General features: G+C 40.2%; 1 protein-coding gene across 1 annotated transcript in view; it reads left to right on the top strand.

Annotated features, from left to right (window-relative positions):
- Positions 1-1,820, top strand: part of cunh8orf34 (chromosome unknown C8orf34 homolog) — a 62,685-nt gene extending 60,865 nt beyond the window's left edge. The window contains exons 14-15 of the mRNA XM_008295777.1: positions 513-551; positions 1,347-1,820. Coding sequence (XP_008293999.1) covers positions 513-551; positions 1,347-1,354 — 47 coding nt within the window. The 3' untranslated portion in view covers positions 1,355-1,820. The remainder of the gene's footprint in view (positions 1-512; positions 552-1,346) is intronic.
- Positions 1,821-26,470: the final 24,650 nt, after the last annotated feature.

Here is a 26,470-nt window from a genome sequence, read left to right as displayed (position 1 = left end):
GCAGTCACATAGGTGATAGTGAACATGTTAGCTATTTAAACATGTGCACTACTTGCAATCCTTTAAAGAAACTTGAAAATACAATGTTTTGGATTAGTTCAAAATCAGCTCAATGATGCTTATTTTCTTTCTTGCTTGATACTACTCATACGTTTCTGTTAAACATGGAGCTACAACCTGTTCGTTTAGATAACAATATTTTCACCTTTAAAGCTCCCTGACTAACAAGTTATATCATGTTTGTTGTTTCCATACAAAAACACTGAAGCATAAAAAGTGCTGGTAGCCAAAGTGTTCCACCCGTATTTTCAATCTTTGCACTGAGCCAAGCTAACCGACTGGTGTCCATAGTGGCATATCTAACAAAAACAATGAATATGAGAGAATTGCTCTTCTCAGGCAACATTTAGCAAGATAGCAAGTAAGTGCATTCTTAAAAATGTTGAATGGTTCTTTAAAAGTCACCATGTTGCCCAACATGACACGTTTTCTGTATTCATTTTTTTCCACAGGTGGTTCACGTGATGCCAATAAGAGATCTGTGTTTTCAGGTGAGAATCTGAGCAGTTACAAGTACAGACAGACTCACTCACTAATGGATTGTATCATCTGTGCCACCAAAAACCAACATGCTAAGAATTCTGCTATTGTAAGCAACTGCCTCAAATTGAGAGAGCCTCAGTGTCTGTCAGTGACCTCATTTGTAGAGCCACAACATGTTACCCAAATAGCTACCAATGGGTGACTTACTGCAGCAGCCTCCACCTTCATTTATGGTCCATTCAATTACCGTCACAGGCTAAATGGAGGGCACAGTGGCTCTGAAATGTGATTGGTTGAAGCTGCCTGTGTGTGGAGACAGGAACACTGTTGCCCAGTTCCATTAAGTCACTCGGGTTCTGAGTTTACACGCAGCAGACAGCGTCAACTCACAGCATCAACATTTGGGAGAAGGGAGAAAGTCTGTCTGGTTTGAGGTTGTCTGCGGTTCTCCTTCTTGTGGCTCCGGAGGTGCCCACAGTTCCCAGTGTCACTGTGCCAGTCTGGAGGGAGATCTGAGAGCAGGCTGCTGCTGCTGCTGTTTGGCTATCAGAGGGGCCAGAGCATTGCCACGGCAACCAAACTCAAAGCTCTCACAGAACTCTCCCATATTGTGAAATATGGTCATTGGAACCTCCACCGGGCAGCTCTAAGCCTGATTTTCCACCTCATGTTTGTCTATGACATGTTCAAATATTAAATGGCTGTTTCATAGTAATTGCCTCGGTTATTATTCTTATTAGCGGTTAAATGTGTCTGATTCTGGTTTCTAGGAGACTGATGTTTTTGTCTTTCATTTTTCACAGGCCTATAGTGATGAAGACCAGAGACACTGATCCAATCAAACTATTATGCAAACCACTGGACATTTTGAATATGTGTACGCAGACAATTATTTTTATAATTCATATGAATGAAAAAAAAAAAGAAGATTGTATACTTTTTTCACAAATATTTCATAGACATTGTACTGTAACTGTATGATAAAATGTGAAAATATTACTTGAGAGTATGGAATATGCCATTTATTTTTGTTTGCTCTATAGCATGCTATTGAACTTCAACATGGAGTCCAGAAAACAGATGCATTTTGTTGTTCATAGACTCTTTTTCTAGGCCTAGAGCATATTCACCTTGTGAGGGCAGCACACTCATGTTAAAGTGTTTATTGACATGCACTGTTAAAAGATTTAGTGTTTTTCAGATAGCAAATACGCAAGTGGTTGGAGGGAATACATGGAATGCTGTTATATTCATTAAAATGATTTGGTGCACTCGTTGTTCTGTTTTTGACTCTAATGTATCCTGTCATGGAAAGTACGTTCACTCAGGTATTGTACTTGAGTACAATACTAAGTTTCTTGTACTTCACTTGATTATTTCTTTTTCCTGCTGCTATATACTTCTTCTCCACCACAATTCAGAGGCAAATATTGGACTTTTCATTTTACTGCATTTATTTAGTAACTTTAGTTACTATTTACTTTGCAGATACTGTTATAAATACAAAACTGCATTATTAAATAACTCATGATGTAATATTATAGATTAAGTTGAAAGAAAAATTCACAAGCAACGCAGTAGATAAAGTGATTAGTGTTAGGGTTCCGTGTGAAAGGGATCCAAAAGTGCAACAAAGGGTGAGGTGAATAGAAAAGAGGGATTTATTCAAGGCTGCAGGGAAACAGGGACACCGGGAAGCCGAGTGAGTGAGGGAACTCCAGGAGAGGTTTCAAGGGGAACAAGGAGGCAGAACCGCTGAGGCTGGAGCTCGGCTGCAGAAGCTGGGCCGGGGAGGCGTCGATCCAGCGGGGAGGTTCTGGCAGGAAACGCAGACAACAACACAAGTAAGACAAACTGAGATTCTAAAAGCACAAAGATTGTAAATTAACTGGCTGGCCTGTTACCACTCGAGGGAGGAGTAATCCACTGGCTCTGGAGCACAGGTGGAGACAGGCTTTATCCAGCAATGATTACAGATGAGCCTCAGGTGTGGAGGAGAGTGAGTGAGACCTCTCCCGTCCGAAAACCCCGCCCAGCCTGAGAAACACTTGCAGCCACAGAAAACAACAAGCACATACACTAAACAATGTCTCATACTGAAAGCACAAAACTCGGATCACCACAATTAAATCACCCTAAACAACATTACAGTGATGAAAACATTAATACATCAATAGTTAATCCAGTAATATACATTATTTTGCATGGTGAGTACTTTTGCTTTTGGTGCTTGAATATATTTTGATGCTAACACTTTTGTATTTTTACTTAAGTACAGGCAGCATGCAGGACTTTTACATACAAGAGAGTATTTCTACTCTGTAGTTTTGGTCCTTTTACTTAAGTACAAGATCTGAGTACTTCTTCCTCCTCTGAATCTGTCACACTTTGTTGTCTTCGCCCTGTTGTTTTCAGAGTCTTCTGAATTTCCACATGCGACCACTAAAAAAGAAGTTTCACTCAAATTCTCCTCACTCAACACACCAAAGTTGTTTTTGAAATGACCGAAACTGTCATAATGCGGCACTGGTCTAATCCAGTATTTCCTGGCTTCATGAACCATCTAACTTTGTGTTTCTTACTCTGCTGACAGAGACATACAAGTCTGTTCTGACCATGACTACACTGCGCCTGTGTGTTTGCATGGGCACGTGTTGGTTAAACTGTGGTTGTCTGAGTGTTGCACAGGCGACGTCAGCTCCAGAGACACACGCACCATGGACACAGCCTCCAGTCTGACACAGTCTGATCCCTCCATTCAAACCCCACTGAGTTTTGTGGTGAGGCACACCCGACCGTGCCAGCTTTGGAGACTGCCCCTCGGGATGTGGTCAACAAAGTACTTAGATCTCCAGTCTCATTTCTTCAAGGCTGATTCCTGTAAAAGGATGTGTGAGAAGGCTAATCACTCAGAACCCCATCCTGTAAAACTGGCATGCGGATTAATATACCATGTATTTTCGCACTTTGTGTGCTCATTGGAGGGATGTGGTTTTCAAAGATCTGTGGAAGAATCTCAGGACGTGGCATAATTGAGTCACAGTCGTCCCTTGATGTAATCTTTATAACACTATAAACAATATTTTTCCTGTCAGAAAAAGGAAATGTCTTGCATCGCGCATTACAATTTTCATATTTCATATTCCATTTTCACTAAGTTGAAAAGCACTGGGGAGTATGATTTCCATCTGTTCTTGTTCCACAGATCACCAGCATGTAAACTTCGTTTATACTATCAATATTTTCTCTGAGTTCATGTGTCTCCTCCAGTCTTTCATTTGTTATGTCAGCCAAATATCAAGGCGTTGAGGCGCTCTGGAGTAAGACAAGACAGTTTAGGAGATGTAGACTTCAATTACTGCCACAGATGTCACACAAAGACAGCACTCTCTCCCACAGCACTCCCTTTATGCATCTGCAAATGCCTCAGTATGCCACTGGTTATTTAGATGAAATGGTGGGACAATTACTGATATATATGGTATCAGATTGTAGCTATATGGCTTCATTTATTATTAAAGATGACTGTGATTGTTAATTTTATGCTGCACATATACAACCATTTAGTTAAAGCTGCGCAATATCAGTTACATATGTCATGGTAAGAATCAGAGAGATCACGTTTCATATCATTAATACCATCTCTTTGGAATATGAGACCCCCAGTATCTTCTTAAAGCATGTGTACTGTGGAGGCTTTATACACCAGGCCCATTCAAAGCAACAGTAAAGGCCACCCAGGAATAGCGGCAGACATCACTGTACTTACTGGGAGATCCAGACCACCATCAATGGTCAGCAGACTGACCTAGGTCTTCATTTACAACTGAACAGACTGGGATTCATCCTGACACAAATAAATCTATGCTGGATGGGAGGTATGCTTTGAAGGCGTATAAAGTCAGTGTCATTTGTTGTTTGAAGTGTTCCAGTATGATGAGAATGTGTTGTATGTGCTATACTAGCAGTGTGTGTGTGTGTGTGTGTGTGTGTGTGTGTGTGTGTGTGTGATACAAAGACTGGGTCATATAGTGTGTGTGGGGAGAGTGTGTGTTTTTGCCACCTCCTACCTTCTATGGGCAACTTGGCTAGGCCATTTTAGACACTTTTTAAAATTTTTTATTATAGGTTTAAGAAAGAAATCTGAATAAATACCTAATACTATACTATAATACTTCATACAACACTACAGCTACATTCTGTATAGTTGACAAGTTCCATGTTAAACCCTTTTAGCGAGGACTCCCCAGCAGACTCACCCAGGGAGGTTTGTGGGGCTGCTTTTTATGGTAACTGTAATTTAAAACATAATCAGCAATCTGGATTTTGTTTTCAGCGTTCATTATAGTAAACTGCCTCCTCTGACAGAACTAATGAAATCAACTTCCACTGTTCTTTAACTGTTTATTCCTTCAAGTCTTCCATTGACATCTACGTTAAAGTGTTGCTCTGTGCTGCCGCTTGAAGCCACAGTCAGGGTTTTTTCTCCACTACAGCAATTTTCTTTGTTTTCCAAAATTTGAAGTAATAAACCTTCATAGCTGCAGTAAAAAGCAAAAAAAAAAAAAAGCAGTAAAAGTCTGACTCGTGTCATTGTTTGCAGAGCAGATCGTGAGTTCACTTCTCGCTGACAACACTGACTACTTCATGTTCACAGCCAGCGCTGAATTGTTCTGCACCACTGGAAAGATGGGTGTACTATTACCTCAGTCTCAAGAATGTATTTTGTTAACCTCATAGTATTCCTGGAGCTGATGATTAATAAGAAACATGAAGAAAAAACACTTACTTTGGATTTCAGCCGCGTATATAATATCTAAAATAACCATGTTATGCTAAACAGATCTGAGTAGCAGTGTTAAATTTTAGAGGAAGAGTGCCATCTTAGCCTAAAGCCTCATGGGAGTTGTTGTTGATATTTAACCTTGGAAATATTTCCAAAAATATGATCTATGATAACTTTTAAAGACAAGGAGGCTATTTTACACTCTTTTATCTCATCAACTCTGGATTATTGCAACAGCTTTATTTACCTGCCTAAAACAAAAATCAATTCATTAGACTTTAGACTGTCCAGAATCAAGAGATCACTTTACCTCCATGGCCTGTTTCCCAGATATATCTCTGACCTCTTGCACGTTCAAATCCTTGGGCTGAGGTCTTTTTCTGTTCCAGGAGCCCAGATAAAAAGTAAAGAGGGGAAAAATATTTGCAGTCAGATCACTGAGGTTTTAAAACAATCTGCTCCAAAAAATAAAGTTAGCAGAGTCATTGACCTCTTTAATACTTTTTCCTAAAACATGTTTTTTTTTTTTAAATCCCCTTATTTAACATTACTTTTAATCTATCTCAAACTGTCTTCATTTAATAGTGTGTTCACATTTTATACTCCAAATTGTGGTTTTGTCAGTATTTTAAATTCTGATGATTTTTAATTTTGCTGTATGTTTTTATTTTTCTTTCTATGTATGTATTTTGTCTTATGTGAAAAGGGAAAAAAATATTTTTTTGCCAGTTATAGATTTATTTATTTATTTATTTTACAGTTTTCACGTTATTTCCCAACATACATGTAAATCCACGGTGTATTTTTTGTTGTTTTATTGATATTTCCATATATTTTAAAACAAACAAAAAAAATTCTGTAAAATTGCAGATTTTTTGTTTTACTTTATTTGTATTATTATTATTTTTTTTACAATGTAGTTCCTGAAAGCTGCCACGCTGTATAATAAAAATGAAAATAATAATAAAATAAATGACAGTCCATGGACGTAAACACGTGACAACGTTCTTCTTCTTCTGCTCCTTAAAAGACGTCAACTGTCCGCTAATGAACACCAGCTTAATGCCGGTCTGTCATCAGCTGTATGAACAGACAACACATTAAAACTGTTAACGAGCGACACGTTTGTTGTTGTAAACTTTAATAAACAGGATTGTCAGGCGACGTGCATGACCATAATGTAATTGTATTTAAAGGAATATAAAAAAAAACATCTCGCTCAGCCCCGTAGCTCAAAAGTTAGCGAGAAAGTTTTCATGTTTGTGGAGAACTAATTAGCGTTACGTTCACGGTAACGCCAATTTGAAGGTAAGTTGCGCAATGTTGTTGTTCTCAACGTCAACACACATTTGGCGTATAAATTATATCACTGAGCAACAATTGTTTGTCCATTGTTTGTAATCAGTTTGTCTTTGTTTTGGTGCTGTATAATAATAGCTGCTTATGTTGTAACGATGTTCCGTGAAAGCATCCCTCCAACATATCGCCTATGTTGAAATAGAAATCCAGTGTAAATACGAGGTCACTGTTACAACAGTTTTTTGTCCTTTATTTGTGTAGCATAAAATTATTGGAGCACATCTTAAATCAATTTACTATTCAGTTTTGAATCCCAAGCAGCTGAATGAAAATAGTCTTTGACCGTCCTCAGCCCAACACTGTAAACCAGAAGATATCCATCATTGTTGTGTGGATAGTTGAGGTTGTTAGGTTTGGCCAGACTTGTGGAGTGCTGAAGGACATACTGTCTGTATTAAACAAGTGTGATGTTGTTTCTAGCTCAGTAGGCTTCAGAATATGTTCAGCTGTTTGCCGTGGCAGTTCGCTGGCCTTCCCTTTTACAGCTACAAATTATAGTAATACAGACATTCGTTTAGCTAATGTTTTTTCCACACAGATCAAAGTATCAATCCAAATGTCTATGATAAACGACATGGAAGTGACTCATCCCCTTTGGTGTGTTGCGTTTAAAAGGAAAAGACCACTAGCAAGATTAGCAAATTCTTGTGTGATCCATTGGAACATCATGTATTTAATGTTGTTTTCAAAGAAAATCCAGAGGGATTACATAGTGGATGGATGAACAGAAATCCTGTTGTGATCTCTGGCTGATTGTGAGGCTTTTCTGTCAAATCTCTGTACAAGTCACAGACTGGAGAGTACTCTGGAGCCTTGAAAGTACTCTGCACTTTGTTAAGGTTCAATTTTGAGGCCTCAGTGTGTGAGAACGGTAGTCTGAGCTGTCATGTCTGTATCTCCCTTTTCGTTCTCAAAAGACTAATTTATGGTTCTTCGCCCCGACCATGATGTGGTCAGTATTCCAGACGCTTGGGGATCTTTTCAAAGGCTGGGCTGCGTTTGTGTGTGTGTGTTGCACATTGGCAGGCCTTGTGGTCGGTGGGTGAGTCTTAAACCTGGATCGGATGACTCATCCAAACTCGGTGTCTGTCTCTGGGTCCAGGGAATCTTTGTGCTCATATTAGTGTTATTAGTCTCTCAAATGCAGGGATCTAATCTTGGTCTGGTGGTGTACCAAGTGTTGGAAATGTTTGCATTTGCTTGAGTGGATGCTTTTATCCATGTCTGGAGTGGACTGAAACAAAATCCTGTGGCGGAGACGCAAAATCGCTGTTAACCTGATCAAATGCATACCTATTGTCAAACTGCTTTAGATTATCACCCACCAAAGCTCCCTCAGGGTAATGCGGAACACCTCCGCCGCTGCCGTTTCTTGGGTTTTGTTTCACTATCCGATTCTCCAAAAGCACCAACAATCCCTCCGGATCCCTGCTCTTTTGTGTTTTCATTTACATATAAAGTTGCAGTGAGTTTATTGAGTCTACACATGGCCTTTTATTCAGGCTGTGATTTATTACACATTCTCATGCTGCTTTATTCTAATTGCCTGCCAGCGTACTTTTTTGTGTTTTCATCAAAGCCTCTTGCTGAAGGCTGCTGCATGGATGGGATGCATCTGCAGAGCCTTATTCTCTTGTCTCACCTTTTTAGGTTCACCCTTATCTACTTAGTATAGAGAATATTTGAAATGTAATTCTGTCATCATGCCACATAGCAAGTCAAAATTATTACTTGCTTATTTTTTTCAGGGGACTAGTAATTTTAATCCAGATGCAATAAAGTTTACGCGTCCGTATGATTTTTCCCTTAAAATTCAAACATGATCAGGCACCAGATGCTAATTGGATTTGTCTGCAAGTCAAAGCATTGTCATGTTACTGTCTCCCATTGTTGAAAAGAGGAGATAAATATTTAGGATGTAAAATGATTTGACTTTGGGATAAACTCAGGTCCAGTTAGCCAGATAACACTGAATGACATTTGTGTATAGCTTGACCTTGTGTTTCGACTTTACACATGTATTCTTCACTTTTGCAGCTTAATTGTGTCTTTTCTCAGCAAAGTCAATCCTGAACCACCCCTGTGTAAAAGTTAGACTCATGTGTCCACATCCCAGTGGTTCCCAATGAGAAGAGAGCTTATGCAGTCGCCTTGTTCTGCCTGTGTCTGTCTTGTTTGATCTATGTGATTTATCAGACAAACAAGACACAATGAAGCGCTAGAATTGTGCATGGATATTTATTTCTTTTTGGGCTTTTTAGCCTTTATGTGATTAAGACAGGAAACTGAAGAGATAGTTGGGGAATGACACACACCAAATGGTCTGGCTGGCCGGGAGTCGAATCGAAAATCAGGGCGTATTTACCCACATGGTATGCGCCCTAACCACCCACCAGGGGCTAGTCTATCACACAAGTTTGATTAGAGTGGTGGTATGTTGTCAAGATATTATTGTCATAGAAACAAAACCCACAAGCTTCATACTAGTGCTGTTTCTGCTCGAGAAAAATGGACACACGCCCTTACATAACATTTGATAGCCCATTGCATGCACAGACATATTTATTTTGAGGTGCTTTCTCAAACTTATAATGACATAAACTTCAGTGAAAAGGCTTCTCACTAAATACTCTGTTCCTTTCCTTTCCTCAACCACAAGCTCCAGCTAACCCATTGCTCTTAACCTCTTAATCCAAAACCTGGGTAAGCGGTAGAAATAATATTGGATCATTTGATTTGGCAATAAAGGCTCTTTATGTGTTCCTGTTATTTTATCAGCTCTCCGAGGGACAGTGTGCAGGAACAGGGTGGAGTAGGACTGAATGATGATGCAGTTACTAGCCAGTCGGGAGGGGAGTAGCTGCGTGATCGGCTCTGTTCAATAATCTCAAATGGATCTCTGACCACAGGAGGCCGGAGAATGTCTGTAGTAATGCCAGAAGAAGTTTGACGACTTTCAGCTGCTTCACACCTGCTGCTCCTTCTCTCTCCTCTCTCCTTTCCTCTGCTCTCTTCCCCCCTATAGTGTATCACATCCCTTAGTTGGCAAGTCATGTGTGAGTGGTCTTTTATTTGATTTCCCTTTTTGTGCATGCATGTCATCGGCATTAGATTCAGTCAGGCTCAGTTAAGGGCCACGGGCTTGTAGGTTCATAACAGGGGAAATGACAAAGGACAGATTAATTGTCACAGAGTGAGTAACATTGGAAGTGTTTGGTTCTCGTCCTTTCCCAATCACCAAGATGACGCCGTTTCCCCTCATCAAAGACCAATGCTGCCAAGAGTCTGATGTCAGTTTCCCAGCAATGCAATGCGAAGAGGAATTATTCAAGGGTCATGATACGTTAGCTTCGGCCCTGCTGACTTGGAGCTCGATTGGACAGGCTGGAACATTAACAAGTCACATTTGTTCTGACGGAGTTTGTCATGATTTGCTTGGGATGTTGAGAGTATCGAGATTCAAAGAAGATGAATTCCCTGCACTTTTCACGGCAGAGCTGGGGTGAAATTCACTGTGAGTCATAAGTGTTTTTGCCCTGGCTGCACAAAATGCTTTCCATTTTCTGGGTTTCAGTTTTATGATTTTGAACAAAAAAATGACTGGATGTCCGTACCAGCTGTCGCAAAGTATTTTTTTTCACTGTACCCACCCTAAGAACAGCTTAAGTCTCATTTTTTTTTATTTAAGGGTATTTTCATCTTAAGGCTGTTAATGTAATGTTTATCCAAACTGAGTACCTCTGAAACCTCAGTAAGTTATTTTAGCCACATGAATAAAGTTGACTCAAAAGAAAATTTTGTGTCAGAAAGCTACACAGCAGGTATGCTACCTCAACCACTGACTTTTGAGTGATATTGCAGCCGCACAGTGCTTAGTCTCCCATTAAGTAGGGACCACAAAGATTATAGCAGTGGGTGAAAAAAAAATGCTACATTCTTGTAAAATTCTGCAACCCACAAGTATGATCTATACAATATGTACTGTAGTGTAGGCAGGCAGGCAGCTTTAATAGTATGTGATCTCATTGGTGTCCGCTCACGAGTGAAAATGAAAATAAAATGGATTTATTGGATTAGATGGAAACCACTTTTTGGTATCCAAAGCAGCTTTGAGCTAAATGGGTAGAAACATAATCGCTAGTGGTACAGAATCTATATAACAGGGGTTATGAGCTTTTACAGAGAGCGTATCCATTATTCTCAAAGACAAGACGTCCTTTTAAACGAGGAATTATTGAGGGGTCTGCGCACTGTATCATTCACAACCTTTGAAAATCTCTCTTTTAACTATGTTTGATGATGAGCTATTCATTTAGGATCTCTTAGGTTAGCATTAACAACCTTAAAGAGGCAGTTATCAAATTATTCAGTCCTGGGACTGAATAGGAGCCATAAACTGTTTTTATTACAAGAAGATTGGTTCAAGATTCCAGTTGATGACTCCTGTGTACTGACTGTTCTGTTCTCTGTTCTCCTTTCTAATGGTTCCCATTACAGGATCAGTGTTCTGAATCTTCCTTTGTCTCTTGCGTCATGTCAGTGGAGCAGAAGCTGCCTGTAGAATTCCCCTTTAAATTGCTTTTGATATTTATGTCACACTTTGGCTCATTGTAAAGAGGGCCCAGTGAATGAATGAAGAGAAATCATTGATAACCGAGCATTTTCAGTGTTCCTCCATGATGTCACTGACAACTTAGCTCATAGTTGGAATTGGGTTTATGAATATAGCACGCTGAAGTTTAATAGTCTTTCAAGTCGAGGCCAAACAATGAGGGGTTTGGGGCAGATACTAGCTACTCTGATATATTTCCATGAGGCTGAGAGGTGCTTGAGACTTGCCAACAGTTTTGAGGGAGAAACCAAAGAAGCACAAATAGAGAAAAGAGAAGGGGGGTTAAAATGCCTGTTGATTAATATATCTTGCCAGCAGCTGTGGTCTTTTTGTCTCAGATTGATGGGAGGTTGCAGGGAATGACAAAGTATGAGGAAGGTGAACTGTGCCATCCTTCCACAAGAGGGCACAGATGATGTTGCTGAATAAGGTTAACAAAGTTTCCCCCTGAAGTGTTTGTGATGATATCACAAGTTGGTAGGCCCTTTAGTGTTGCACTCCAGTTGATTAATCTCTGAATAATATAGTTGTTTTTGGTTTTTGACTGGCAAGACAATTAAATGTCAGTTTGGCTTGAGGTATTTGTTGATGTTTTTTGGAAAGTTCCTGGCTCTTTATAGATAAAATGATTGCCAAAGTAATTGTAGTACCATGGAAATAATCAGTTGAGTGTATCCTTCCATGTGTCAAAGAAAGTAGAACCAAAGGGGTGGGGGTTAACTTTCGCAGGACTTTATGTGTTTTCTTAAAGCAATCACTACCTTTCAGCATAACTTTATAGGTGGTTAATGTGGTCCTTTGCTGGTTGTTGGGATCCTCAGTTAAGCAAAACTACTTTAGCAGTGAGTTCCTCTCACTAAATTCCATAGACTGTCCTCGTAGCTCCTCACTTGGTCTACAGAAGACTGAAATTGTACTTGCAGTCCACTGCTGTGAATTTATTTAGACATTGCTTGGAGTAGACTTAATAAAGGTTCACACATCTGCAGTGTTTTTGGCCTTCCTCAGGTCAGGGGTACCATGTCTGCCTGCTTTGCTGAGCAGGCTGTGCAGCAGGACCATGAAGTGATCATAATGATATCACCTACCCTTTAGTGCTGGATTTCAGATGTTGACACAGAAGAGCAGTCACGGCTTGATTTACAGGAACATGTGGTCTGGACTGCTGTTTGTCCTTGCAGTTGGTGTGCTGTTACAGAGCCTTCAACTCTTCAGATGGCCCCATATGGTGCAAAAGACATCTGAAGTCGTCTCGCTGTGTGCAGAGTTTGGTTTGGAATGAAAAGCGGATTGAGCGGTTTCTTGTAGGGATGGGAATTTTTAACAGACTAGACAGTTAAACCCAAGTGTCTTCTTAGCTGACGTCAAAAACTATAATCCTTGACACTAAAACTGGCGCTTTGAATTTATACGCCCTTTAAATAACATAAAACCATATTCTCACTCGTCACGTTTTTCACTGGAACATATTGTGAAATTGGTTATTTGTACTTCTGTCATCACTTTAACGTCATTTCTGGTTTATGTTGTTCCTTGGGGGCAGTATAGTTAGAAACCTGAATTCTGCCCGTGCTATGCTATTAGTCGTCTTTTTCCCCATAAACCTAATTGATACCTAAGGCTAGTGGTGAAGTGTAAACAGTCAGACAGCTGGTGAGACAGCCATGTGTCTTGGATGGAGCAGCCACCCAGTCCATAATATAGTGCCGTTTGAATTGTTCACTCCCTCTTCTGTGGCTGTCAGGGCCGGACTGAGGCGAGGATACGACCGCACAAAGGAAATATTTGTCCAATCTGTCCAAGCAAACTCCCCAATTGAGGACTGAACTTTCCCATCGCATCGCTCTGTGTCTGTGTGACATGTAATTGAAAGAGGAATAGTGCTTTGAACTGAGCAGGAGGCAGCCTTTGAATTAGAAAACGGTTGTGAGGTGTAATGACCACTGACAAATTATGCACCTGTTCTGTTAAAGTTTGACTTGGTCGACATTCAGCATATGAAAGTGTATTTTTTAAATATTTTTTCATGATCATGGAATTGATTTTAGGATAAACAACAGCTTGGCAGCATTTTCAAAGCTCCTTTTCTGTCTTAACCAAACATTTAAAGTTACAAGAAGAATATGGAAGATAAAAAGATATTGGCTTTAGATCATACTTCCTTGCATTAAATATCACATTTAAATCTGCCACATTAAAGCGTTTTTAACCTTTTTTAAAATAAGCCAAGTCTTTATGTCGGGACAATGATTACCATATGCAAACATCAAATATATCCTCGTTGCGCCATAGTTGACGGCTTGCCATTTAAACACAATGGTTTTCAAAGTACCGTGGTCCATAGATCTCTCTGCCGTTCAGAAAATAGGTTTGCTCCTGTCTGCATCTCCAGGCTTCTCAGAAAGCTTTGCTTCCAGTGTCACAAAGAGCCAGGAAGTCTCGTTCTGTGTGTGACTACTAAAACTCTCAGTCTATGAGAGGGTTTTTGGATGTGCTGTCAAGAACTTTGATTCGTGTGTGTGTGTGTAGACTGCAATGGTTTGCCAGTGTGAAGTGAAAAGGGTTGCCAGGGTGGTGAAAGCATGCTGTTTGCTCATGTCCAGACCTGCAGAATGGATGAGGACACAGATGGGATTTCTCTCTGGTGGACTTTTCTTCAAGCCTAGCCTCTCTGTGTTTGGAGAGACATGGAAACCTCAGCTGGAATGGACAGGCATCTTATTGAATGAGGGAAGACTTAGGGCTTTCACCCAAGAAGGTATGAATAGGATGCGAAAGACAGGCAGAGAAAGCAGGGGGTTTTGTTCAGATGAGGTCAGTATAAAGCGAATGGTCCGTGCTGTCAACAATTGTTCCCTCCCTAATGACTTTGGCCCCAAAAACACACTTTTAGATACACATGGTCATTACGTTCATTAGTATGTGTCTAGAGCATTTGGTGGATTGATGGGAAACGGTGGTCTGTACCGTAGTTGTGTGATGCAACTCAGGCGAGTCTGGGATTTGCCCTCTGAGGCTCCATAGAGCTGCAGTACCATAAAACTTCAAAGCCTTGACTTAAGAAATCATCTGGGTTTGTTTCTCTCCATGCCGAGCACTTCTGCTTTTTTCTTGGGAACCATGGAGAGAATCAGAGAACAGCAGCACATTTTCAAAAGGAAACAAAGTGCATCTCAAAAATCACTTCCAAAAAACACAGCTCTTGGCTTAACGCAGTCTTAGTATCTGAAGTTAATACCAATATGGTGTAATGTGAGAGGTAGTGCTGAAACAGATTTTCCATGTCTGGTCTGCTGATGTTTCCCAGCACATGATTGTGTGTCTGCGTTACCTTTTAACACTGCAGTGCAAGAAAAAGGTACAAGTAAATATAATATAGCCGCCATCGGTACGCCTTTGACCAAAATTTCGCCCTGGTCAACAGGGAATTCTGCAGCTATAAGTTGTTGACATCAAAATGGGTAAATGTTTCCAAAAAGGAAGGTTCCTATTCCATTAAAGTAACTTGTTCCACATTTCTCTACAATAGTGTTTTCATTTTCTTGTTATCTCACCTCACACCTGAGATCAATTTGCTTATCCAGGAGAGAAAATCTGGTTTTATTGGGAGGGGGAGATGACTGACTACCTGACTAGTCCAAGAGGTGTGATTACAGGCATTTTTAAGGCCTTGCTTGTGGTATTGACTTTAAGTGTCTAGTCTGCAAATAATTCCCATTCGTCACTGGGGGTAAGTTGTTAAAGGGGTTCGGATTTCTCAGGATCTTGTCCTAGAGAGAGGGTAAAATTGGGTTGGGGGTGGAGGAGATCACACATGCAGTTGTGACTTGCTGACAGGTGTAGCACAACCAGGGGTGAAAGGTCAATAAAGTTTTCATGGCAATGTAGGTGTGGAGCTGCTTCTGGTGACACACTAGTTGGATAGGATGAGCAACTGATAGTGCTCCTGGTGTAACTCCTGCTGTAGATTGTCTTTACAGGAGTCATTTTATAGTGTCTTTGAACTGGCAAGTTCTCACCAACTACTTTTTTTTTTTTAAATCACATTTACTTTTCATTCATTTGTTAATTTAGAGATTTTACAACAACCAATGACATGTAAGGTTCTATAGGCTGTGGTACCTTCATGCATCTGTTTTCAACTACCATAAAGATTGTAGATAAAGGAAATATCTTTTTTTTTTCAGGAGATTAAGTTTCAGATCCAAATCCTTCAGACAAGCCTTGTCTTTTAAACAGATGGAAAAAGATGACAGAATAATAAAACCTATCACAGTTAGGGATGGTTGGAAAAAGATGGTTCTCATAAGAATTGTGATTTTTCTCTTTTCTGAATCAATTCACAAAAATAATAAATATAAAACGTTTAATCAATGGATTCAAAAAGGTGGAAGTCAACCATCAGGGTAAAGTTTATGTCCTGTATGGAGAACAACACACATGCTTGAGTCATATGATAGTTCATCTTTAAACTAAGCACTTTTTGAAATAAATTACTTGACAATTGTATAGGTTTTGCACAAGCAAGGTAAAGTGTTCTGTGAAAACTTCCTAGCAATCATGTTTGTGGGTTACTCAGCTGACGTAGACCTGCCAAGTTCTACAACAAGTTTTTTGTTCTTCCTTCTTTTTTTTGTAGAAAACTTCAACCAATTCTTGTGGGCCAAAGAGAATTTGTTATCACTGCATTATAATGGCCTTCCCTGCCGCTAGCGTAACAGCTCTCCTGTTCTCTCTTTGAGACATAACAACACCCACCCCCACTGCCCTCCTGTGACACACCTTTCTCTGCCTTTTTCTGTCGGAGAATGACCCTTAACCAAACCAGTTAGGCTAATTGCCAGTTTTGTTTCATTTGCAGTTTAGTAATTGAAGGGTTTGTTGCACAGCAGCCGAAGCAAGAGGCAAAATATAGTGTCCTTCCTACTTTTTATCGAGTTAAGAATTGGAAATCAGCTTTGAATTGATCTATCCATCATACCAAAAATGAGAATTGAATTAAAGTATGAGCCTACGAAGCATTCCCACCTCTAATCACTGTATAGAAAAATGGAGGCTCCCAAAGGCAAGGCTAATGTTATTCAGATTTTACAAAAACTATCAGGTTGCCACAGTAACAGCAGCACCCATCTCTACCCCCACCGTGACAAGCAATAACATACAGATACACAAATGCATTCTTTCTTAGAAACCACTCTTGACAGTAGAAGTGACAGAAGCTAGACGAGCGCTAGGCCGAGTGGAACAGAACTTTGTTTCAGAAGCACAGAGCGGGCACATTAACATCGGGTTAAACCAACATTGAGAATGGGAGCGAGCCAAGATCATTAGAGAGAGAGAAGGCGAGCTCTGGGCAGGGTCGGGTTACATGTTGTCAACCCCGGACCTGCCCTGAACCTGTCTGTCAGAGAGGCAGAGAGGAGAGTGAGGAGGAGGAGGAGGAAGAAAAGATTGATGAGTGACACGTTTTGACACACAGTCAATGGCCTCCATTCAGCCAGACGCTGTTGGCCTGCTTTGGGTTTGTAGGTGAGGCTAATGAGAGCTAATGCTTGTATGAGAGTTATTTCAAGTCAAAAAAATAATAATTGACCAAGTAGTATGTGTATTCTTTCATTTCTGGACTGCCTGCGAACCATCAGAGCAGAGAGCAACCAAACCACAGTATGTGATGCAATGAGATCAGCTGTATCAACATACAGTAGTTGGTCATTTTCATTCAGTGACCCCAAAGTAATATAGCAATGCGGATCAGCGTTGTGCCGTTGATTTGTTACAGCGCCGTGCATTCAACACTGGGGTGTCTGTGGCCTGGATGTGACATCATGCAGGGAGGTGAACCCAGCGCTGGGTCAGGCCCTAATGAGACCCACAGAAGAGTCATTACAGTCACTGGGAGAAAGTTAGACTGTTGAGAGTAGCAAAAATACGGGTGGAACATGCCCCTCCTCTCCTCCCCCCAGCCTCCTCCTCCTCCTCCTCCTCCACCAGCTGGTTAACAGATGGGAGGACCTGTTGGCCGAGAGAGTGAAGGAGAAGACGGGAATGAAGGCAAGGAGAGGAAGGAGGGGGGAAATTCAGTGACAGATATATTGAATGATAAGCAAATTTGCGGATGCTCGAATCAGAGCTTGTGGGGCAATTACACATCCCCCCCCCCCAATGTGAACAAGCACGACAAGTGCGTGTGTGCGTAGGGGTGACATTTGGCTCGGGTCGCTGCTCGGGGTTATGCAATGTTAGCGTTTGGTGCGTTTGTTTATAAGGCTTGCGAAATGGAGGAAGTCAGATTGTGCGGGGGAAGGTGATGATACCGTCAGAGGATGAGAGGGAGAGCGAGGAACCGTACGACTGTCTGGGTTGAAGATGGTGTGTGTTAGTTTGTCTGTTTGCGTTTGTGGTCAAGGAGCGCTGCAGTCAGAATGATCTCTGTCCTGCTGTTATTTACCTTCGAGGCCTTTCTGAGAGGAAACCAGTGGGTGTGGTGGGATCAACAGGGACTTGTCCTCCTAGATTTATACAAACACCACCTCCTCAGATTGGCTGAGAGTTTTCTCTGTCTGTGTGTGTGCGTGTGTGTGTTAATAAGTACAACATTTTGAAGTGCACTCTCTGTGTGTTAATGAGTACAAAATGTTTAGACTGTATGCACAGGTGGGAGCTATGGAAAAGGAAGTGAGATCCCAGTTTCACTGCTGTTTTGGTAGGTTTCATTAGATATGTTTTACCTGTTTTATGATATTTGATAAGTTCTGTAAAAAGCATAATGGGTGTATTGATAAACTATAACAAACAGTCATTTTCTGCTTTTTTTGTGAACATGCCATGGAATGAAGTCATGGACTTCATGTTAGCTTTTACCACCAATGATAACATATCAGAATATTTTCAATGTAATGGAATATATTTTATGTTTTTAGGTATTTTTTCACTTTTTCTTGTTAAATGACAAGTTTGAGGCACTGAAGAAACCTTTTCTCACTAATGTTGACAAAGCTGTGCACTGATTCAGTCTTTTTTTTTTTTAAGTCTAGGCTGTTTCTCTGTTAAAATAAACCAGCTGTCGCTGATTGAGAGATCTCGAGCACATTGTTGGCATGTTTGGTTTTGTTTCCTGTAAAACTTTTATATCTCGTTTTCGGTCTGTCATACAGATGCAAGTGACAGTTATTATATTCCCACTTGTAGGTGTTGTGTCATGATCATGAGGCTGACTTTAACCACTTAATGCCATGGGAATGCTGTGCACACAGCAGATGAGGAGGAAGGAACAGAGGGGTGTGACAGCTGCACATTAGAGCTCGTACACTTAAACTTTCATACATTCATGAACTTCATTATACTCAAGAACTGCATTTGGGTGTGACACCGTCCCACAATGTGGAAACCAGTTTAGTTTCTGGGCTAATCAAATTGAAGTTAAAGTTGCTGAATGAACATTTTTCTGTGATAACTGCCAACAAATGAGTTTATTAATTTATGAATTTTTATAACCAGCATTTAACACCACAACACAGGTCAAGAGTTCAGCTAATGTTCATTCCTTAAGAGGTAATAATGTAGAAACCAAACTGCTTTTTTTCTCGGTGGCAATACCCCTAGAAATCCAATTAAAATGTAGATATTTAACAATGGCATATAACTTAACGACTTGACACTCTAGTGATATTATTTCAGTTGTTTCCTGTTTGACTGTATTCTTCCATTTTTTGTTTTCCTACTTGCATGCACATCCTCATAAACGTAGAAATTTAAATTGCATCATTTTGGTTCTTGAACTAAGTAAAGTTATGAATCAGATATTTTGAATTGCTTAAAACAATTCCAACTGGATCTTTAAACCTTCAGTCATCCCAGGCCTCGGGTTTTTAGCAATGCAATGTTAAATGAGGTTTTCTTCCTTTTGGAACATAACTGAGAAGTTTCTGTTTCTCTGTGGCTTTTCAAGAACACAAATACATGCTGAGATACTCAACTTTCTGGCCTCCATAGAATTTTAGAAACAGTTGATGTGTCTGTTTTCCTCAGTTTTGATGGAAAAATAAACGTGGGAGGGCACGCTATGCTGCGATGTGGGCCAGTGTCTTGCAACATCTTTTTAATATCAACGTGCTCTGCTCATCTTTGTTGGATATTTCAGGGAAACACTGACACGGAAAGGCTTTCCTCCCTTTGCTCAAATCAGTTTTCTTTCCCACAGCTCTCCAGCTATTTTGGCGGTCAGTCCACTTCAGCACTGCACTGTATTATGGGTGAGGAGATTTGGCTGGGATGAGAGGTTGCAATGCCATCTTACAATGTGGTCCTGTATGGATAGTACCAGGCTGGTATGTTATAAACTCAGAATGTACTACAGTATGTCATTAAATGTTTTCTAACTTCACCAAAACTCTTGAGGACTGTGTCTTTTTTGTCCTTTAATACATTCATGCATTACTTTGAACATTTTGTTTATTTCTTAACTGCCAGATTGTCTTTTTTTCAGTCTTTTTGTTGGACAAATCAGTTTCTGTTAATCAGGCTGTAGTTTTCTAGCTTTCTTTTGTATATTTTGTTAAAAGTTTCTTTAACCAATGTTGACCTTGACCCTTTGATGATCTTTATCAATTTCCTTTGTGAGTAATTCCTCTTTTAGTGTCTATTTACATTCATTTACACTCAGCTACACTTTTACAGCACTGTGAATGACAATCCCCGTCATTGCTGTATCTTAGTAAAAGCCCTCACTTCCTCTTTCCTGCCCTCTTCTCCACCTCCTACCTTGTTCTCTGTTGTACCTTCCTTTCAACCCAAGACTATAAAATGCTAATGTACCAGTCTGTTGTCTCAGGGTTCTTGGCAGCTGAAAGTAGATATGACCTGGCTGGGAGAGTCAGGGGAAGGTGAGGGACAGCTGCTCTTCACCACATTGACTGTGAGAAAATGGTCATCCCAGCACTCTGCTCCTCAGGGCTTTCCTGTTCTCTTTCACTGTGTTTTACCCTGCTGGGAACGGAACACAGGGCCATCCAGACTTAATATCCCTGCCGCAGCACCAACAGAGCTGCCGCTGTTGTCGGCTTTTAGGGAATTTGTCCCAAAAGCTAGACGTCACCTGGCCAATCTGAAATACTCATTGGAATCGGGCTGAATATAGCTCTGTGTTTTAAGGGTCAGACTTTTCTGCATCTTTCTTTATTGCTGTCTGCTCTAAAGGACATTCTTGGAAAAAAATACCTCATTTAATAATGTGAGAAACATGCTTGACTTGAGGTTTTGAATACCTTGTTGAGCAGCCAGGAATGTTTATGTGAGTGCGCTTTTATTCTCTGTAAAGCTCCGGCATAAAGATGGATGGCATCCCGTCGAGCTGATTGACCCACTGATGTGTGGCACTTACATACCTCGTGCTAAATGTGTTGTTTGTTTTTTGGTCGTTCACTACGTACTCACAGTGGATTTATGTCTGTCTGAACAGTAGGTTTTGAAGTTATCCTTAGAGAATGTGCTAAAATAAACTGTTATGCCCCTATGGATCCTTAGGGAGTGCCCATAAACCCAAATTCCTCTCACAACTGAAATCCCCTTGTCTCTTGTAGTGGAAAAGTGGGTGGAAAATTGCAGGACATTCATTGAGCATTCAAGGGTTGGTTTTGTTAGGTGTTGAGTCTTTTACACTTTGTGATTGACCTGAGCCGTCTGCTGAGAGTGAGGTTATACATGGTTGTCCACATGGATGTCTCTATGCTTTATATTTTCATCACGTTCATCCAGTCACAGCTAGAGACTATGTCTTAAGCCCCAATAAACATTTTAATTAGTCTAAGCTGGTGGAGTGTTGTAGGTGAGAATGTGGAAAATTCCTCAGTGTCCGTAATAATTCACCAAACATCCACAAGTTCACACCACTGCTATTTGTGCTTACGTACACAAATGAAAAAAGCTGGAAAATGGTTGTAATATAAAGTGAACTGGCATTATTACCAAAACGTGCAATCTTTCAACAGAGAAAGACCAAACTTCCAGGTGTAAGTGAATGTAAAGTGTTAATGACTTTTGGCTTTGTGACTGGAGATAGCGTCTAGGTAAAGAGGCCGAGACCTGCTGATAAGATCAGGAGATGCCTGGAGTTATTGGAGTACCTCTTTGTGGGCTGTCATTTCCTCTTTTACGTGTCTGCGTTTAAAGACGTAATTGAATAACCTTTATTAGCCTGTTAGTTCTCAGCCTATGGCCTGCGGTTCCATCTATTCTCAATCACTTGTCTGGTGAAGTTTTGCTCTTGAGACAGGTATGCTGCTTGAGCAGTTTGCCATCAAACACAGAACAGTAGCTTCATGCACAAGTGTTTGTATTTTATTGAAAGTGCATTTTACAGCAAATTGCAGAAATGTTGTGAAAAAAAATCATATTGTCCATAAATCAAAGGAAAGATGTGACTGTAGGATAGAAAAGCCAAACAGCACCCAACTTTTTACATCTGTTTTAAAATCAAAGTTGTCTTTAATCAGCATTTAGTTCTTGTGTTGACCGTTCGGCCAGATGTTTTGGCACAGATCTGCCACTCTGTCCATCTGAAATTAGTTTATCTGTGCTCCTTTTTAATAGTTCTTTTGCCATTTCATCATTTATTTAAAACTGACCGTACAGATACAGACAGGAGAGAGCGGTAATGGCATGTAACAAATGTCCCTGTCCAGAAGTGCAATGACTTCAAAGAAGATATATTTGTGTACATTCATATGACTTGATTTGTGCTGCAATTTTGTAAAAGGGACAGCGAAAGTTTATACAAAGCATTAGAGTTTCTTTTCTAAAAATGTGCCTCTCTGTTTACAGACTATACAAACAGAAAAATCCTGGAAATTTAGCCGGTCTTTGATGTAAATTGTCTACTCCTTGGAAATTTTATGCTATCATCATTTAATAAACGATGCTGAGGATGAACACTGAGATATGCAGCAGCACAACACTCCTGGTTTTCCTCAATTGACAGCCTCTTTTAACATCGAAATAAGTCCAGACTCTGAGTGCTGGTATAATTCATCAGCAGACGTTGTTTTTACAACTTTATATAAAGGTCTCTGGCATTCATCTTGTGGATGTAGACGTCTCCTAGTTGGTTCCTCTGTGTTTGCCTGATAAATAAAAGAGGTTGGATTGAGCTTTAAATTGTCATTGTCAGCATATCTAAAGGGAGAAATAACTGTGGTTGAGGTAAGAGTGACTCTCAGTGCATAGGCAGGAAATCTTCTGTTGTTCCTTTCCTGTATTTTAAAGCTACATTGTGCCTCGGAGCCCATAGAGAAACACATGGCAATAATATCTCATTCAAAGGAATGTATTTGAAGATATGTTGCCTTTTTTCTCAGTTTTGAGCAATTTGTGTTCACGTTTGGTGAGGATACAGTTGTGTTTCCCATTACCACTTGATATGGAAAAAGAATAGAAAGTTACCTGAGCAGTTGTAATGTTTAGTTTATTACTGCCTATTTTATAGTCAAAACAAAGGTTTGCCATTTATAACATAAAGTTGAAACAAACCAATTCACACGTCTGTAAAGAGCAAATGTTCTACAAAGTGTTTCAGTTGTGTTTTTTGTGTTTCCATTTTTTGATGTGTTGCAAGTAGAGGAATTATCACATCGTTGAGTTTTTGAAGCATAGAGTAAATGGGATCTTGTATGACACAGAGAACAATTTAATATACTCTTGTTTGTAAAAATTAACCTTTTAACATCTCTTTTAACATCTCTTTGAACACAGAAAAATGTTAAGCGGTGCTTGTGACATGCTTCACCAACTCTACAGGTAACTCAGGCATCCTTTAACCCCTGCTATTAAGGAATCACCCAGCCAGTGCCATGTGATCAATACGTTTTCCTTTACCCTTTCAAGTCACTGATGGTCCTAAATGGGTCCTCCAGCCTTGGCCCGTCTGGCCTTTCTCCCAGCCACACTAATCAGGGACCCTTGTGTATGCTTGTCTGGCTCTTTCACAGCCAGCTGGAGAGCTCTCCTAATTTATGAGTCATTTCCTAAAGAAAACACGCTGCCTCAGCAAGCCCTGATATAAGGATACCTATGGGTGGGACACTTGAAGTGAGGTTTGATTGCTGGGAGGATGGAAGGGGTTAGTGGAAGAGATGGCAGGAAAGAAATGGAGTGATGTCTGATGGGAGAAAAGAAGGATTTATGAAGCACACATATGACACCAGTGAACATCTGGAATGATGGCAGAGCGGAGAATAAAGGATTAGATGGAGGCAGACAGAAGGAGAGAGACAGCTTGAGAGAGATGAAAAAGGGAAGGTGGGAGGTGATGCATAACATAGCAAAGGTTAGCATTCAGATGTGGTGGCAGTTGTACTGGCACTTGAGGAAAAGGAAGTGAGAGGATCATTAGGATTCATCCTCACGGATGGATGGATGTACAAAATCCTTCAAATATTTAGAAAGATATATCTGTCTAGACAGTTTGTTGGTGGACCAACCAACTGACAGACTGTCGGTGCAGCCTTGACTACTCTATATTTATCCTGCTAGTTTAATCTTTTAGAAAGGCATTACATTGAGACAATATTCCTCTGTGGATTTCTAAAAACTGGCACGGTCCCTTTTCCCCTATTAGAGTAAAAATAATGATACTACAACAAGACGCTGTAAACTGTTATTGAGACACCTGTGATTTTCCTGTGCCTTTATCAGCGCTGCAAACTAGCAGCTAATTAATTCAGCATTTTTCTGATTATCTGTATTTTTGTTAAAGGGATTCCTGATAATATTGATTTTAAAATGTGCCTCTTTGCCTCTGATGCAGCAGCTTCTCTATATCAGTAATCAATCAGTGGTCTTGAGTGATCTCCCATCCAGATCCGATTGGTTACACATCATTGCCTTTCACTGCTGAAGAATAAATGAAATGAAAAAGCTCTCCTTTAGTTAAAACACAAAAAAACAATCAAAAAGCATTTCAGTTAAGTTCTGTGTTGGAGTTTTTCTGACTTATTTGTGTTTTACTGCAAATGCATTTCTGTTTCTTGGTCTCGGCCTTGAAAAACATATTGGTCGACGCCCTGCTGCAGACGGTAGTCTCTTCGTTCTGTTACTGCGGTGTAATGTTGTCCTTCTACTGGGGTTAAAAAACTTTTTTACAATGCAAAGACTTCATAGTTGGGGATCTGCATTTCTATCATTCAAGAAAATTACTGGACCATTACTAGCGGTCCATTTTTAAGAAATGGCTTGTTGCAGTGCAATAGATTGACTCGGGGGAACCCTAGACAGGTAAGAAACCCCCAACTCTGATGTCAAAACAAACTTCTATTTCTGTCTGGTAACTACTTCAAAAATAGAAATGAAGGATCTGTTTTTCTCTTATGGCTCCTGCTTCTTAAGCCTGTCCCTTTTTTTTTTTCTCATTGACTGTCCAAATCCATCTCACTTGTGTAAATCTGTGTCTCTTAAACCAGGCAGCCTTTCACTCGTTTTGTATCCAAAGGCTATAAAAATAAACATTTCCAAGTGCAAACACCAGTGTCTGTTCTCTCTTAGCCAGGAGTTATGCATGTGATGTTTGAGGCTCAGCCATATTAACTGTCAGGGGTGAGACGGGGGCATATATATAACCAGGTGTGTTCAATTTCCATCTTTTTTTTATTTATTTGTTTGATTATCATGGTCCTTTTAGTGCAGTTGGGTCCAAAGAAATACAGGAGCTACCTGTAACACTGCACTTGGTTCTTCTGAATTTAGCTGATTTTTTGATGAACTCCACCAAATGTTTGCTACATTTGTTTGATGTTTGTTTGGCAGCTTTGGTCTCTATATGAAATTTCTGATGAGCTCCAGTTGCTTCACAGAGTCACCTCTGGTTTTAGTTTCAGAGCCAACATTACATTGGGATTATGGTTTGAATCCTCTCTCGCTGTCATTCTAAGTTTACTCTTCAAGTTATAGTGTGTCAGCGCAATCCTTATTCAATGACAGATAATATCAGTCACTTATTAAATAACTTGGTGCATGATGATGAGTTCCCTTTCCTCATGGCTCACAGCTTGATTAAGCCAAGTGGTTCCAATTTCATTGTGAATTTATTGGCATACACTTCACAATATAAACATTTCAGATAGATTACAGCTACAGAGATTGTACCTATAAATAAACAGTGCATCTTCAGCTTAATGTAGGCATTAATTAAAACTCTGCTTTCTCCAAGCGTTTCACCCACAGTGCTGTTTCAAATTTGCCTTCGTTTATAACTTGTGTAGATCAAGTGACCGCTACAGCTTGTCCACTTAACTTAATCTAGTAAATGAGTTTTGGCAGACAGTTGGTTTTGGAAACCCTGTCAGGGGAAAGGAAAAAAATCTATCTCCTGTTGTGCCTCGGCTTCGGTGATAAACGTCTGTATTGCACAAAACTCATCCCTGCCGTCATGAGTGAATGAATGAATGGCAGAGCTGAGTCCTCAGTTGGACAGGCGGTGCATCCAGATGTTTCTGCAGGGCTTATTAAACAGTGAGCACATTGTCATAGAAGCAGTAAATTCTGCAAGCGGGAAGACGGGAAATGATCTTTTCAGATGGCAGATGGCTGTAGAGTAGTTTTCAGTTTACACCACAATTCTGAGAAGTGTTCCCATCGTACCACTTTGTTCTTCAGTTGCGGTCTTGTTTCAAACCTGGAATAACAGGTGTTTTTCATTGATGTTGTTCTTAACACAGTCTTTTAGTATACCGCCTGTCTGCTACTGTCCTCCTGCAAGGAATTATGGTCTGAGATTTGTGGCCTTCTAATCTCACCTTTTCACACTGAACTGATCTACTTTCAGTTATATATACATTAGCGTAGAGAGAAAATGCAACAAGAATTCAGAAATGTTTTGTTTCAGTTGTTGCACTGATGATCAATTTTGTTGTGTGCAAAATACACCATTACTGAATTTTGAAGTTGACTAATTTATCCAAGGAACAACTGAGCATGTAAATAAGCGAATGAACACATCATACCACAGCACACCTCCCTGCACCTTTCACCGATGTCTGTGCCCAATATGTACTTTCACTCCCAGGATTATTGTAAAGGCTGCCTCTCATTTTTAAAGGCTCAGTTGCAGAACCGCTGCAAAAAGCGGTGTTAAAAGTTGGCACTCTCTCATAAAGCAGCTTGAAGCAGGACAGCCACAAAAA

Source organism: Stegastes partitus, unplaced genomic scaffold (assembly GCF_000690725.1).
Source record: "Stegastes partitus isolate 25-593 unplaced genomic scaffold, Stegastes_partitus-1.0.2 Scaffold1075, whole genome shotgun sequence".
Classification (NCBI taxonomy): domain Eukaryota; kingdom Metazoa; phylum Chordata; class Actinopteri; family Pomacentridae; genus Stegastes; species Stegastes partitus.
This window is presented reverse-complemented; position numbering and strand designations above follow the sequence as displayed.